The following is a 16,555-nucleotide window of genomic DNA, read 5'->3' as shown; positions in this document are numbered from 1 at the left end:
AATTTTTATCAGTTGATAAAATTCCGGTAAAAATAAAATATAAAACAAAATGTATTATTATTTTCTTAATGTGTACGTTGCAATCGGTTCAACTAGTAAACATTAAGCGACCCGTCCACGGCCCAAAGAGAAGAAGATAATATATATTGACATATAAATGATGTGTAGTCTTGTGCAGTCTCAGGCCGACTATTCCTGAGACGTGTGGTTAATTGAACCCCAACCACCAAAGCACACCGGTCTACTGTCTAGTATTCAAATCCGTATAAGATCAATTAATTTTTTCTAGGATTTGAACCTCAGAACCTTCGACTTCGACTTTAATCAGCTTTAAACAACTGATCTGCAACGATGAGTTTACAGTTAGTCCAACCCGGTGCGCTAAAATTTATGAATGAAATTCAACAGAAAATTTAAAAAAAGTAAATTAAAACTTTAAATTAGTTAATTAGGAAAAAATGTTATTGATTATTTAGAGTTACTCGTAAAATATGTCTAAATATAATTGGATATAGGAAAATGAAACTGACTAGGACACTGTATGAGAAAAAGGTGTTTATTAGTGGATGCGATGGAAGGAATAGAAGAGGAAGGAAGAGGATTCAAATGATGGATGAAATTATGGAAAAGTAAAAATATGCGGAAACAAAGAAGTTAGCAAAGGTTAGAACAAGGTGGAGAGGAACAATCGTGACAGGACCTGCCCTAATGGCAGAACACTATAAATGAACTCGTAAAATAGAAAAAAGGAAATGGAAATAGTTGCGGATTTTTATGTATTTTAGAATTAAATTTAATAAAATAATAATAATAATAATATTCCAAACTATTTTATAGGAGTAAAGTTAAGTACGATTGTAATGATGTTGTTTGGTTTTGTTTGGTCTAAGAAATTGAAAACGTTTCGAAATAACTATAAATGTTTCCATAAAATTTATGATCAATTAAAAAATTATTTTATTCGAAATTATAGCTAAACTATAATAATCTTATACATATTAAAAATTCATCGTTATATCCCTAGAGGCTGTTTAGAAGGTTTTCTTGAATTTGAATAATCGACATAAATTTTATAGGAACTTAATTTTACGACACTTAAAGTTAAAATAATAATAGTTATTTTAGTAATTTTTTTCAAATTATTTTATTTTTATATTAATTACTAATTGAATAACTAATTACTTGTAGCTTCATTTGTCGACATCTAAAGAAAAAATTAGGTAAGGGTTATGTTTCAATCTTGAGACATAATTTTTAACACAGACTCCTCTTCGTGTTGCAGCTTGTTCATTTCTCTATTAATCCGGTTCTTTGAATAAAGCAGGAGATTAATTTATTTTTAAGAATTCATTACACTTCGAACAATTAATTTGATTCTACATTTCATTTTACTTATTTATTTTGAAATGAATCACTCTCTCACACAATGCGCTGTAAACTCACATAAGAGTTTAGCAATCCAGTTAATTTTTGTTGAATTTTGTAAGAGGCTTAACTGGAATTGGACCGGAATCTTTTAGGATAGTTTTGATAAGATATGATCGATAACAGAGTTGGATGAATTTATTAAAAACTGAATTATTTTTTACTGAAAATAAAGAACTTGTTACTGTATAATTTCACCTTTGTTCTATTAATTTATTTTACTTTTATTTATTTTTAAAAATTAAATAAAAATAATTAGTTATGTTAATAAAAAATATTAATAGAAGGGAAGACCTACATGTTCGACTACATATACGTAGTATTTCAGAATGCTGGACCAGCGCACGTACAGTAAATAATCAGCGGCCATTCACCTCCATATCCTTTATTGTCCGCATTCTTTATATCCATCTTCTAAATCACGTCCATTATTATGCCCAATTATTACGCGAAGAAGCAGAGGCAGAGCGCGTGAATTCAACTCGACTATACACTATTAACTATAACTTGTTATTTTATCATTTAATCAACAAAACTTCACTAATCGGATAATAATGAAGATACAACCTTCCCTGGTTACAATCGTTTTTAATATAGATACAAAATTCAACAAGATTTTTTATATTACGTATAGTATTCTGTGTAAATTTTATGTTAAAACTCCTATATATGATTTCCCTTTTCTCAGCAAAGCTGATACACATATGTTTTATGTTATTTTTCAACACGAGGAATAATTTGTTTTTCTCAGTTTTTCCCAGCTTTCGTTGAGGTTTTTATGCTCGTTAAGCACTTGGGATAAAAAATCTACTAATCCAAATTCCTTATACTGATAGTGATAATGTTTATTCTGAGAAACAGAACAATGGATTCACTTTTAAAGCTGAATATTATCTAAATTTCAGTGAGGTTGGCATACTGAGATTCAGCAGTTAATTCATTTAAGTAGTCTTCATCTACACTTACTAGTCAAGCAATCTCCTACAGATACGACTTCTTCGCGAAGGAAATGTATTATTCCCTACAAAACTAGGGCGCCATCAGTCTAGTCCGAAAGGCACTAGCATCGAAACCCCTTTAGTGAATGGACTGAAAGGAAATCACATCGAAAGAAGGACCCAAATATTTTACTAATCTCCTAAGGAATAATCCAACTTCAGTTAACTTCTCTCTTTTTATGTTTTAGCCTCCGGAACCACCTAAGGTATTACTTCAGAGGATGAATAAAAATGATATGTATGAATGTAAATGAAGTGTATTGTTGTACAGTCTCAGGTCGATCATTCCTAGCCCACCGGGCTGATCTAGTGGTTAACTCGTCATCACAAATCAGCTAATTTCAAAGTCAAAAGTTCTAAGGTTCAAATCCTAGTAAAGGCAGTTAGTTTTATACAGATTTGAATACTATTTGAATACAGATTTGAATCGTGGATACCGGTGTTCTTTGGTGGTTGAGTTTCAATTAATCACACATCTCAGGAATAGTCGACCTGAAAGTGTACAAGACTACACTTCATTTACATTCTTACATATCATACTCATTCATCCTCTGAAGCAATACCTTACGGTGGTTCCGTAAGCTAAACAGAAAAAAGAAAGGCCGACCATTCCTGAGATTGTTGAAACCAAACCACCAAAGAACACCTGTATCCATTATCTAGTATTCAAAGTCCGTATAAAAGTAACTGCCTTTACTAGGATTTGAACAATAATCCTACTAAAAATTCTTCAAAACCAGATCTACAAAGAACCTGAAAGCAATTCCCCAAATTCTTCTACCTTAAGATAAAAACAAATATATAACCGCCTCTAAAAATTAAATACACACCAGATAATTAGAAACCCAAGAGAAAGGGAGTGATTTCCAGGCTCTGCGATGAATAGGGGGATAAAATATACCATCGATATCCTTACATTCCATTCTGTTCGATTTAGTAAAGAAGATAACGGAAATCACTTCACAAAACACTTATTTAATAACCCAGCCGCGGAATATTTGTTACACATTACGTTGTTATATGTCACTTTTTGGAATTATTTGACTTAATATCAAGTAAAATATATCTTGTACAACCACATTCAATGTTTATGATACCTAACATAGACCTAGCCCTATAATATGGTAAAAGGTATATCACTGTTAATGTCATTTGTTGTAATTAAGAAAGCCTCGAATAGCATTCAAATTTATTAAATTGAGTTATGTTTAGATTATTCCATTCTCCGTTAACAGTATACACTGTCAAAGGGATAATTTAAACAAACAAAACTGCACATAATAAATTATATTCATCGTATATAATTATGAAGATGGAGAGCATCTTTCAAAAAAATACTTTTAACCTTACAAAATTTATTTATCATATATAAATAATTTAATAAAAAAATTATTAAAATGTGAGTATATTATTAGCCCTAATATTTTCAAATAAATGTTTAGTTTAAAAATTAAATAATTAACTTTGTTCACGTATTTGGATTCTAATTGTTTATCATGGGCTAGCTGTGCGCAAAAATGAAAAAAAAAATTAAAAGCTTTGATGATTAGGAAATAGATTAATTGATTGTTAACTTCATATTTTCCCACAGAATTATTTTTATTTTTCCATCTAGATAGCACTATAGCAGAGCTAAAGCTCTAGAAGGAATAGTGTTGTAATCGGTCCAATTTGGGCATACGCGGTTTTCACCGAATCTTGACGTTTGACTCCTAAAGAACCCAAAAACCGGATAGAGATTTTTTGGATGGTAATGTTCGAATGTACATGAGTTCGGTGACGGTCGCTTAATCAGCTTACATCTCCAGGGCTGCAGACCGATTTTGACCAACTTGGTAAGATTACGTCTATATATGGGGCATTGATGCCGTTAAATTTTCAACTTAAATGGTTAAGGGGGTGAGGCTGTAGATCAAGGTTACCCTCATTATCTCGAGATTTCGCCTAATTAAGGTCTTATTTCTATTAAGTATATTTGTTAAAAATTAAAAAGGCGCAATATTTGCAAAAACTATTTTTTTGCAAAATCACACCCCCACCCCAAAAAATCTTTTATAGTCATCTGCTGTGTTATAACGTCACGCGTGAACGGTAGAATTAAATAAATAAGTAATATTTAAAGTGTAAAAGGTAACTTGGTCTAACTGGGTCTCGAACACGATCGCCCGGTTGACTCGGTACCCAGTGCGTTAAGCCTCACGGCTACTCCAGTATGCCGACTGTACAAGCGAAATTTTTTCTGTGTAAGGTGTGTAAGTTAGTGTCGACCGTCGCCGCTAGTACCGCCACACCCACGCGAAGTAAATACGGTATGCGCACACCTTTAGTTAGAAGCATTGAATTAAATAAACGAAAAAGTGTAATGATAAATATTTTAAATGAAGTTCTGTGTGTAAGTCGTGTATCAGAAACAACCCACAGTTGTCAGCTTTATAGTATTTTATTCGATAACTATACTCACGTAATTCTATCAGGTACATTAAATTTAGGTTAATATCTCTACAGATATTATCTTTTTTTTATAAAAATAAGTTTTAATAACTATGGCTTAGAACCAGTCTTAACATAACTACAGTAATGTAGTATCGTACAACAGAAATGTTATAAATTGGATTTATTGGATTTTCACAAACAATATGTATCATATTTAAACTAAGTATCCCTCTAATCAATTATTTTATAATTTTTATGTCTAATTCATAATTGTTGAATTTATAATAATAATACAATATAATAATAACGATTTAATTAATAATTGTTTAATAATTTGAATGTTTGCACCATATCTATTGCGGGTATTGTTTAATTGACACCAATAAGTAGCTTCGGTCATCAAAGTGAATATTTGTACATACAGTTGTATATTATACTTACCCAGATGATCCAACCAGGGTGTGTTAACAGAACTTAACGATAAATAGCATCGTAGAGAAAGAATCAAAGAATCTATACGTACAAAATTCAATGAGAAATTATTTGTTGAACTTCTTCACAGAAAGGTAGGCGTTTTATCATTGAAATAATTTTTGTGTACAACAGGATATCTTTTGAAAAATATCCCATAAAGAATGCAAATTTTAATATATTAACAAAACCATCATTTATTTTTAAAAAATACAGATTTTTTAGTTTGAATACAAAGTGCATTTATTATGGTTAATTGTGAAGTAATATCAGATAAATGTCTTTAGCGACGCTGCTGGCACGCTAAAGTTCAAAACTTCTTTCTTTCTGTTTCTCTTTTGACGAAGTTATCGATGATGATCTTTTCGCAAAATTGTCAGTTGATAAATATTTTCATTGTCAGTTTCATTCACGACAGAAATGTTTGTCAAGCGACCAATTAGCATACAGACGCCCCAACCGACTTAATTATCATAGTCGAACCCGTTTCCTTCTTTTTTAAATTAATCCCTGAAATGTTAAATGATTAGGTACATCTTGTACCTAATTTGCGAACTGTCTCCACCCAATATTCTTCATACTTGTAAAGCGTTTGTCCAATAAAAATACGTTTTCGTTCGTTTAACGCTTCATAATTGATTGTAATGTCTAGATGGCAAAAAAAATTAGGGTTCGAGAATAGAGACAGAAAATATAGATATAGAGGATATAGAGTTATAGATAAAATGCCGAATAGCACAGGCGAAACGAGCTTTCAGTCAGAAATATAATTTGCTTACATCAAAAAATTTTAAACGTCAGGAAAACATTTTTGAAAGTATATGTTTGCAGCGTAGCTTTTTATGAAAGTGAAACTTGGATGATCGAAGTATCTGTGAAGAAAATATTAGAAGCTTTTGAAATGTGGTAGTATAGGAGAATGTTAGAAATCAGTGCTTGGATAAAGTGACAAATGAAGAGCTATTGCGGCAAATTGATGAAGAAAGAAACATTTGGAAAAATATATTTAAAAGAAGAGCCAGACTTATAGGCCACATCTTAAGACATCCTGGAATAGTCGCTTTGATATTAGAGGGACAGGTAAATGGAAAAATTTGTGCAAGCAGACAACGTTTGGATTACGTAAAACGTTAGAGAAATAGAATAAAGGGGTTTTATCGAAATGAAACGACACTACATAGGGAAACTTGGACAGCTGCATCAAACCAGCCAATGAGTGAAGGCATAAAGAAAAAAAGAGCCATAGTAATTGTATCTCTTAGCCTCCTTGAATAATCTTTACAAAATTAAACATCATTAATGCCACATATACAGAAATTATAGTGCTAATTTCATCCAAATCCCACCCATACAATCTAATTATATCAAGCATAAAAACAGGTAAACATACACATATCTTTCCGGGATTATATTTTTGGGTGACGTGAGACGTCAAGATTTGTAAAAACCCTGGCATGAAAAATTTGAACCGAGTAATATACTTTTCGTTTTATATCGCATACAGTAAAGCTGTGTAGTGCAATTATATAACCGGGAAAATAAAGTTTTCCTAAGTAGAGGGCAAATAATAAATCCTAAATGTACTCCTTTATAAGTCCCCTTAAGAACGTCATCTAGGTCTATACTTTCTGGCAAAATAATTATGCAGTGCAGAATTCTTATGCATTAGTTGATTGGGATAATGCGTTAGGAATTCGTCGATTGGGATAAAATCAGCTGATTTATTCCTCTGAATTTTTTCTTCTTTTCGTTCCGACCACTACGGATTACCTTTGCATAGTTTTGACTTCTTTTTCTTTTCCCAAAAAAATTTCATTTTTTTGCTCTGTTGTTGTTGCCTTTCTTCCGTCCATCTATTCAGGTTTATATTCTTATTTTCCTTCTCTGGAAACTTAGATTCTCTCTCTTTCACAGATCCTTAGAAATGTTTAGTTTTTAGATCTGTTTCTATTTCTTTACATCGGTTGGTCTTTGTGGCTCTGTTTATGTAGAAATTAAATATTTGTTTTGTCAATCTTTCGTTGTTTATTCTGCATAAATGTCCATGAAACTGTATCATCTTTTCCGGATTAAGTCCCCAATTTTTCCGTATATTTGTAATTTCTTTTTCATTTTTCAATTTGTAAATTCCTTGCCATTTCTTGTTCTAAAAAAACTGCAGACATTCTGCCCCATACAGTGCTTCTGATAGGACAACAGTTTTATAGTGCCCCAATTTGGAGTTATATGATTGGGATCTTTTATTGTAAATGTTCTTCTTGAGATGATAGACAGTTTCCATTTCTCGTGCTCTATTCTTCCTCCCATTTTTGTCAATATATTCGGTGTTGTGATTTCTCTCAAATATTTAAATTTTTGAACTCTTACTTATTTATTTGTTGTCGGAACTGTTAATGATTTGAGTTCTGTTCTCTTTGTCATTGAAAAACCAGTTAGGTTTTTCATAAGAGATTTTAAGACCAGTTCTGCTTGCACATATGCTTAGTTTTGAATTTTGATTTTAGCCTCATCTATATCTCTTGCTAAAACTGCAAAATTATCTTCAAAGACCACAGTGTTTGTATTTATGAATTTAATTTTAGTGCCCATTTTTTATGTTTTTGTGTATGTTTAAGTTTTTAATTTATTTTTCCCCTTTCTCTTGTAACTTTTTCAAAGGCGTAATTAAAGACAGTTCATCAGGGTCTTGCTCCAGTTTTAATTTCAAATGGTCCTGAAAGTTCTTCTTAGAATTTCACTTTTAATTTTATGTTTGTTAATGTTTCTTTTATAATGTTTATTGTCTAAAAATTTATTTTAAATTCTTCAAGGAGTTTAAGTAGAAATTCGCTGTGGATGGAGTCGTAGGCTTTCTTAAAACCTATAAAAGATGTAACTGATTTTGGGTTTTTAATCTATTTTTATAGGAAAATTTGTTTTAGATTATTATTGTTAACTGAATGATTAAATTTTTAAAATTCAAATGAAGAAATGCAAATTTAGTGTAGGTGTTATCTTACACAAGTTTTTTGTAACATCACTGATTGGTACAGATCTAGTAAAATCTCTAAATAGAATTTGATTTTGGTGTAATTTGTTTTTTGTTAAAGTTTAATTCAGGTAAATGTCTAAGAAATTTCGGTTTAAAACTGTACTAGAGATATTTTTAATTAGAATTGTCAACAACAGCCCGTTGTGTTGCAACATAATGAAAAAAAAAAAAATTATAAATCGTTCTTTAGAACTGGCCTTTCTTGTTTTTTCTTCTTTTATATTTTTAAAGTAATAAGAATACAACACTATGATACTTGACCTATCATTGAGAAACCTTGTAACTGCTCTGTTGGTTGCGATCCTGTTACTGATCACTCAGTGTGAACTGAAATGGATAAAGTTGTCATAAATTCTATGTACATACATAGAAGACGGCAGAAAAAAAATTTGTTAAGAAACTTTCTTTATTCACCACTTGTAGTTTTACGTATCAATTACAGTAATCTTATTAAATTTAATACTGACAGAGCCAATTTTTCTTTAAAGATTTAATACTTAGAACAAGCTTTAAAAAGTATGTATTGCAATGCTGGTTTGTGTTGTTTTTTTTTCAATGGAGTCGATTGTGCTAAAACGTGAAAATTACTGATTTTCGGATGTTGAGCTTAAAATGTAGTTTGAAATTAGCTCTTCCCAATGGTGTTTGAACCACATCTCAATGACAACCAGAAAACGTTTTATGAATTTTTTAAAGTAATTATGCTGGTGTTTTTTGAAAGAATATTTTTCTATGAATCTTGATGTTTTGTATTTTGTGATTAGAGTATAGTAAAAGGTTTTATTAAAATGTGTTATTAGTACTATAATAGTATTATTATTTTCACTGTGCATTTGATGGTACGTAGCAGAGGCATGGCTGGACTTGGAAAATAGTGTGGTCACGGCTATTAATGCCTCAATAAGGAAAGTTATAGATGTAGAAATTTTTCCTAAATACTATTGATGTAAAGGTATTTTGGAAGGGCTTCATGGTGATAAATGTACTTCCATTTACTCTGGTTAATAGGTTCTGTGGAAATAAAACGAAGTTGTAAATATTTTTCAAACGTTGGAAACTCTTTATGGTATTAGGTATAAGTATTAATGGGCGATGGGGACTCCAAGTCATTTCCCACTATTTCTGAATTGATGTCTTTCCACACTTTCAAGTGAAAAATTAAAATTTGTGGGCTATATACAGATGGGAATAAGGCTTCGTAAGAAAAAAAGTGAAATGTGATGTGCGACACGTGGTGGTAAAGGCATTGAACGTCTAACAACTGAGGCTACTGATAAAATACAAACATATTACGGCCCTGCCACTAAACGAAATAATTTAAGCCTAAAAAAAATTAGTGTGGGCTACGTATTTCCATCTTGGAAGCAACAACGAAAACCCAGCGCACCATTTATGCACTACAAGGGATGATTCATGGTGTAAATTACCAGAAAGCTGTTGCGGGCAAAAATATTTTTGTGATCATAATTCTCACCTTCATCTTCCTTCCGTTGTAATGGCAAAAATGAAATCCATTTTTCAGGATTTAGCTAACCTAGTTTTGCTTGGAAAATATTTATACGGCAGTTCCCAAAATATGAACGACTCTCTCAATAATGTAACTGATACATTTGAACTGGAAGAGCATGTAGCTATATCTTGTTTCAATAAAGAGAATATAACAAGATGCTTAATCCTAAGAGAATTAGGCATTACTTCAAGAAGTAATTGCACTGCAGCAATGCAAAACCTGGATAAGTTTCGAATCAGGAAAACTGAAAAAGCAGCCGAAGAAAATGAAAAAAGTTACGGCAGAAGAAAATATTAGTTCAAAGAAATCTGAAAGATATGTATAAAGAAGAATATGACCCAGTCACTCCTCTTATGGAGCTGGGTTGTATTAATTTGTAAGTGGAAAAGAGAAATCACTTATTTATTTTGTATATTGATTTTCCGAAAAATCACATTTGTTTGCACAAAGGTAGATTTTTCTCAGGAATCGTAAAATATATCTTTATGTTTTTTTTTTTATTTTTATCTCGACGACAAATATTGTTCAGTTTTATGATATAGCGAATAACTTTTGAAATATTTCAATTTAAGTGTGAAAATGTTTGCCCGCTAAAGAACGAAAAGGAAAAAAATAGTAAAACAAAATTCGGAATAGATGCTTTTACAAATTCTTTCCATCAAACTGTAGCAAAACGAACACTCTAAAAAGTAAAAATAAATTATGCATCTAGCTGTGATAGTCTCTGAAAAAATGTACCATTATAAGTATAGGAAAACCAACTCCTCTTCAATCATCAAGAATGTTATAGTATCTTTCCAAACTTACAGATTACATTTTTACGGTTATAATAATGATCGATGCTTTGTACTATTTTAAAAAATGTTAGACAATTAATCTTTCTAAAAATGTACATGTATATTTAAACCGTAATAATTGTTTGTCAACATTACTGTTATTTCAGAAAGTTTAAAACAAACTTTTTTACGTTGATGAAGATTTACGTTTTGTTTATACATAAACAATTTCACAGTGTTTTACTTTTTATTTAATTTACAATATTTGTAAAATCTACGAGTATTTATATATTTTTTGTTTCTTTCAGAGTGACTATTCCAAGCCGACAGAGCAGTTTATCAGCGACAGTAGCTCAGTTACCTTCACATTTGTCTCCATGGGAACGTTTCGGATCTGAACTTATCCTCTCTTACATCGTAGTATTCACGTATTTCGTGACAATGGATTCGCATCGCCGTTGGCTGGGAACTTCAGGATTATCTGTGGGTGCCGCCTACTTAGCTGCAACTCTTGTTTCGGTAAGATTGTAATTTATTTTCAAAAACATTATTAAAAGTCAAAACTGATAATAAATTCAAAATACATAATGTTTCTTTATAATTACAGATCGCTAATATAATACAATTTATAATTTACCACCACCATCGATAGTTCAGTTAATAAGTCACCTATTACGTAGCAAGTTTTTTGAAGTTTTCAGATCTCAATAGTAATAACCTCTGATAAGAAAATTAAAGAATTCTTCATTGTAGTTATGTAACAGTTATCACCAAAATTATTTTCTATATATTTTTTTAATCTTTTTCATTAGTATTAATTTAATTAATTGACTCAGTTTTCCGCATTTATACTCTTAACTAAACTTTTATCACAGCATAATAGTATACATTTAAAAATCTAGAATGTATTTCTCAGTATTGTGCTTTATAGTACTAACTGCTTTGTTTATTCTATTACATTAATTTTTTTTTTTAAATATCACAAATTTAATTGAAAATAAAACTAACAGTTTTTATATTATCATTTCTTATTATTATCAATTTCATTTTATTTTTCTTAACATTTATCCACAAAAAGTTAGTTCTTTTTTTTTTAAAAATCGCCACTTTTCTCTTTTAAATTTTATTTTGAAAATTTCTTAATTCAAATTATACTTAGCCACCTAATTATTAAAACTCTCTCTTGTATTATTCAGAATTATGCCATTTTTTCACCGTTTGGACTTTCTATTTATAATGTTAAAACCACTTTACTTTTTGGTTTTTATATTTTTTATTATTTTTTCATTCTATCGCTTTGAGTTCGTTTTTGTTCTTCTGTTACGCCATTAGTGGTGATACGTACTCTAGATACTCTGTTGTCTGTGATATACAGTCTTTCATCTCTGAAATGACTCAGCGTAATACAACTGTGAACTTCTGCTGGATTCCCAGCCGTATTGGAATTTCAGGCAATGAGCGCTGATCGTACGACAAAATAGGCTTGTACGCAGCCTCTTTTTATTAATCGCATTGTTTTGAATGATCCTGTCGGTTTTCCGAAGAGCGTGGTTCGTGATGAGTGGCAGAGTGAATGGAATTCTATAATCAATAATAAACTTCGGTTGATATTGTATCACCCTGGAGCTCTTCATGTAGGAATAACCATCAAGGAGGTTATTATTTGCTGTTTACGTATAGGGCACACTACGGTCTATTTATGCATTTTTCGCATAAAAATTTGTGCGTAGATGATCTCGAAAAATCCCATACAGCAACAGCGAGTTGCACGGAAAAATGTGGGGACCTTTTCTATTTTCCCCCGCAACAATTTTTTTTTTACATCACGTATTAATAATTACTCATGTTAACCAAATAACATTTTTACTGAAGAAGGACCAATTTTCCGTATTAAAAATCAATCTTGATTGTTAACAGTCTTCTATATATTTTTTTTTAATTTCTACTCATAGTTTTATTCAAATCTAACCTTGACTAGCGAGCGTAAGTTAAGTTTGGTTAGATTCTATTTCAATATGTAAGTTACTAAAAAATAACAATTATTATTTTCTTAATGAGTTTAAATAGTTATTCTTAGAATGACCATTGTGGAGGAGAAACAGCAGAGACCCAAATGTGGCAGTTGATCTGTTGGAATAAGTACAAATCAACCAGACTTATTAAACCGTGTTGTCACTGGTGATGAGAGCTGGTTCTTCCAGTATTGTTCTTTATATAAGCACGAAGTTTCAGTCGCTTGCGAACAACATTGCAGTCAGTGCTTTTAGGAATTTAATTGTATAACCAGGTAAATAATTAAATCATCGAAATCGATCCATTTGACCAAGAGTAATTTTAAAAATTCATACCGGTTTAATAGAAAATTTTCCTTTTGAAGTTTGTTTAAAAAGATTGTTTATGCGTTGTATACTACATAAATTTCACTAGATTTTTTTTAATTTTCGTTGTGAAATAAAACAAAACATAATTTTTTTTTATTTTGTAAATTATTACATCTTGCTATTATCTGCTTTATTTTTATGTAAAAATAAATTATGTAGATGACGTCAGAAATGAGTGCATATGTTACTCTACGAATAAAAAACGAATCACACCAATTTTGTCTGCATGAATCAAGAGAAACCACGGTAAAAATTCTTGTTCAGAGCACCATCACAGAATAAAGAGAACACATTAATTATAAAATAAAAAAAATAAACTTACATATTATTTAAATTATAATAAACACGTAAAATAATAATAAGAGGAATACACAAATATACTAAATATAAATAATAATTCACAATTCAGAAAGCATTAATGGAAATTATTCAAACACATATTTATAAACGTGTTGAAAAAAAATTAGTTTTTTAATTAATATTATTTAAAAATTCATCGACCGTGTTACATTATTTCTATAAATGAAAATCTTTTAATTGTATTTTAAATAAATTTGTTGGAAGATTCCTAAACGATTTTATAATTTATTAAAAATGACAAAGGTATCATATGATAAGGCCATTTATTTTGAGCCGAAGTATTGTATTGAATTACACAAAAGTAGTTATTTTTAGTGGTTTGGTAAAGATAGAAAATGTAAAACATTAAAAAATCTCTAATTAACATTATTATGGTAGCTGGGTTAGAAAAATAACATTTTTATTTGACAGATTACGATTATTTTTTTGTAATTTTTATCAGTTTCGTAGTATCAGTGATACTGCTGGAAGTAAGATGTTTTAAAGGAAAAACATAGCTACTTTATAGATAATGGTTCGAAGCTTTTGTGCGAATAATCTTAATAAATTCAAAAGAAAATTAATTAAATTTATAGCCTGAAACCAGTTAATGATACTACCATAAAAATTCAGTCAGCTCTCAGATGAAGAAAACATTTTCTGTCATAACATTTAAAAAAAATAGATTTTACGCATAATGAATTAATTTTTTAGTTTCTGAAATTTTGGTCATTGTTAGTCTAGTCTGGTTTATTTACATAAAATTACTTTAATTTGCATGTATGAAAGCTTCAATATTTAGTAAGATTTTCTTGCAATGTAGTTCTTGTTGATCGTCCTATGAATGGTGGGACGCCAACATCTGCTCATAATTACTCCACTCATTTCTTCTTCTAGACTATGTACGTTGAATGTTTTAATCGTTTTGTTACAAAATTCGTTTTATTTAATCTAAATATTTTTAGATTAAATTTCTAAAGAAATTGACTTTCTACACTAGTTTGTTTTTTAATGTTTATAATATCCTTCCCTGCAATCGATTTTGTGTAATATTTACGTAGAATGTAACAAAGAATTTTAACGAACGGAATATTGTGCTAACAGTGACGGAGTACAATTTTAACAATTATTCCAGTAGTAAGTTTGTAATTCGTTTTAATTTATATATTTTTAACAATTTATTCTGTTTCCAGATATTTCCAATAATGGAAACAATGGATTCTTGTTTCGGTTTAAAATTATAATTCAATATTTTTCCATCGCATTTCGGTCTGTTTTGTTTTTAATTAAAGGCACAGTTCTTAAACTCTTTTACTTGTTTAGTTGATTTTACTTATCACAGATTTTTCACAATTAAACTCTACAAGTTTTACTGAAAATTGAATCTGTTTTCTGGCAAATGTAATGAAGTTATTATATTTAAATATAAATGATTGTGTATTACGATACCAGTTTTTTATGTTAACATTAATTTTTTTAACAAATTATAATACATACAGTTTACAGTGAACTATATTATAAAATTTTAGCCTATGGCTTGCTTTATAATGGTTGTGATATTAAATTTTTGTTGCTGATATGATTATTACATGACTGCCCAAAAAGGAGTGTAATGTATATTCTGGGTGTTTGTTCCACAGTAGCAGCTCAACGACTGAACCGACTTAGATGTATAACCTCGCATTGGAATCCTTACGTTATCTGGAGTGTCATAGGTTATATAAATACGTAAATAGGCTGTAAATACATATTTAAATAAATTTAAGAAATTTGAAAAAAAATTATACCATATAAAAAATTGTCACCTGCATTCGCTTTGATCATCCTATATTCTTCTTTTCTTCCTTTGATACGTAGCTGACGTTTGGATTGGATCTACTTCTAAGCCCGTACGCTACTGTGGGTGCCACTGGTTCTCTGATTTCACTAACAAGACGCTTCTGTGCATCGTGATCATCCATTGCCGTTGTCCTGGCCTCATTAAGGTTTAGCCTGCGGTTTTTTTATATCATCGTCGATCTGCTTTATCCACGTTTTCTTTGGGGCTACTCATTGGATTCTTCATCGGGTGGGCCGTTCATGCCAGAGGAGTTTGTATGGTAGTCGGTTTCCATTCATTCTTCAGACATGGCTAAACCATCGCAGTTGTCGTTTTTGAAGACTGTTTCTCGACTGTTAGTTGTTGTTCACAGCGATGGCGGATATCCTCATTTCGGATTTGATCATGAAATTACTAATATAATTAAATTACTAATGTAGGATGTGATCCTGTGTTAGTAATTATTCTATATTAAAGAGCATTGTTTGTCACCCGCACGTCTAACACACTCAGAATACGCTCATTTGAAAATCAAATGCGAATTCCAAAAACCGTGCTCGGAAGATATAAAATCTTTTTTTTTTGGCAGTCGTGTTTTTTAATTTTTAGCAGATATAAAAATTGTTAATAAAAATATTTTACTACTTCAGCTGTTTTTTCTATTAAAACAATAGTAGGATGAAGTGTTTTAATAAAAATTTAAAAATAACATTTTTTAGAAATTTTTAAAAATCTGTTAGTTACTTTTATCAGACTAACAATTTTAATCATTATTTTCGTAAATTAAAAAATCTTTTCAAATGATGAAATATTTCCCTACTTATCTTCGCCAATTATATGATCGCATAAAAAATTCATACATATAGGTTCCTGTAAAATTATATTAAACTATAATATGTCAGGTGTACAAAAAAATATCAGGGTTTTAATTTCTTATAGCGCTTGGATGGATGTAGTGAGATTTAAGGTTAGATTCAAAGAGCAAAAAGGACAGTATCGCCATACCCGCGCGACTTAAATACGGTATGCGCGCGCGCTTTAGTTGGAATCATTAAATTAAATATACGAAAAAATATTATATTTAAATAAAATGATAAATATTTTAAATTAACTTGTGTGTCTATGCCTTGCATCAGAAACAACCCACAGTTATAGAACTTTCCCGGAACGCGACTTTAGCCGCGTGACGGGAAAGTCCTATAACTGCGTTATCAGCTTTTTTTTTATTAGTTTTCTTAAGCTTATTTCCATTCCATATTGTTATAGTGTCTTCTAATTTGAACATCATCTACTGAACATCGTTCTTCGCCTAGAAAAAAAAAGCCATGTAATTTGTTACCCTTATACAACATGTTCTATGACCTTTACTAAT

At 30.4% G+C, this 16,555-nt stretch overlaps 1 protein-coding gene across 1 annotated transcript in view; it reads left to right on the top strand.

The window, feature by feature from the left end:
* Nucleotides 1–16,555, top strand: part of bib (MIP channel family protein big brain) — a 259,882-nt gene that overhangs the window by 206,647 nt on the left and 36,680 nt on the right. The window contains exon 3 of the mRNA XM_075355918.1: nt 10,953–11,163. Within this exon, the coding sequence (XP_075212033.1) occupies nt 10,953–11,163 (211 nt within the window). The remainder of the gene's footprint in view (nt 1–10,952; nt 11,164–16,555) is intronic.

The sequence above is a fragment of the Lycorma delicatula genome, chromosome 1, assembly GCF_047948215.1.
Source record: "Lycorma delicatula isolate Av1 chromosome 1, ASM4794821v1, whole genome shotgun sequence".
NCBI lineage: Eukaryota > Metazoa > Arthropoda > Insecta > Hemiptera > Fulgoridae > Lycorma > Lycorma delicatula.
This window is presented reverse-complemented; position numbering and strand designations above follow the sequence as displayed.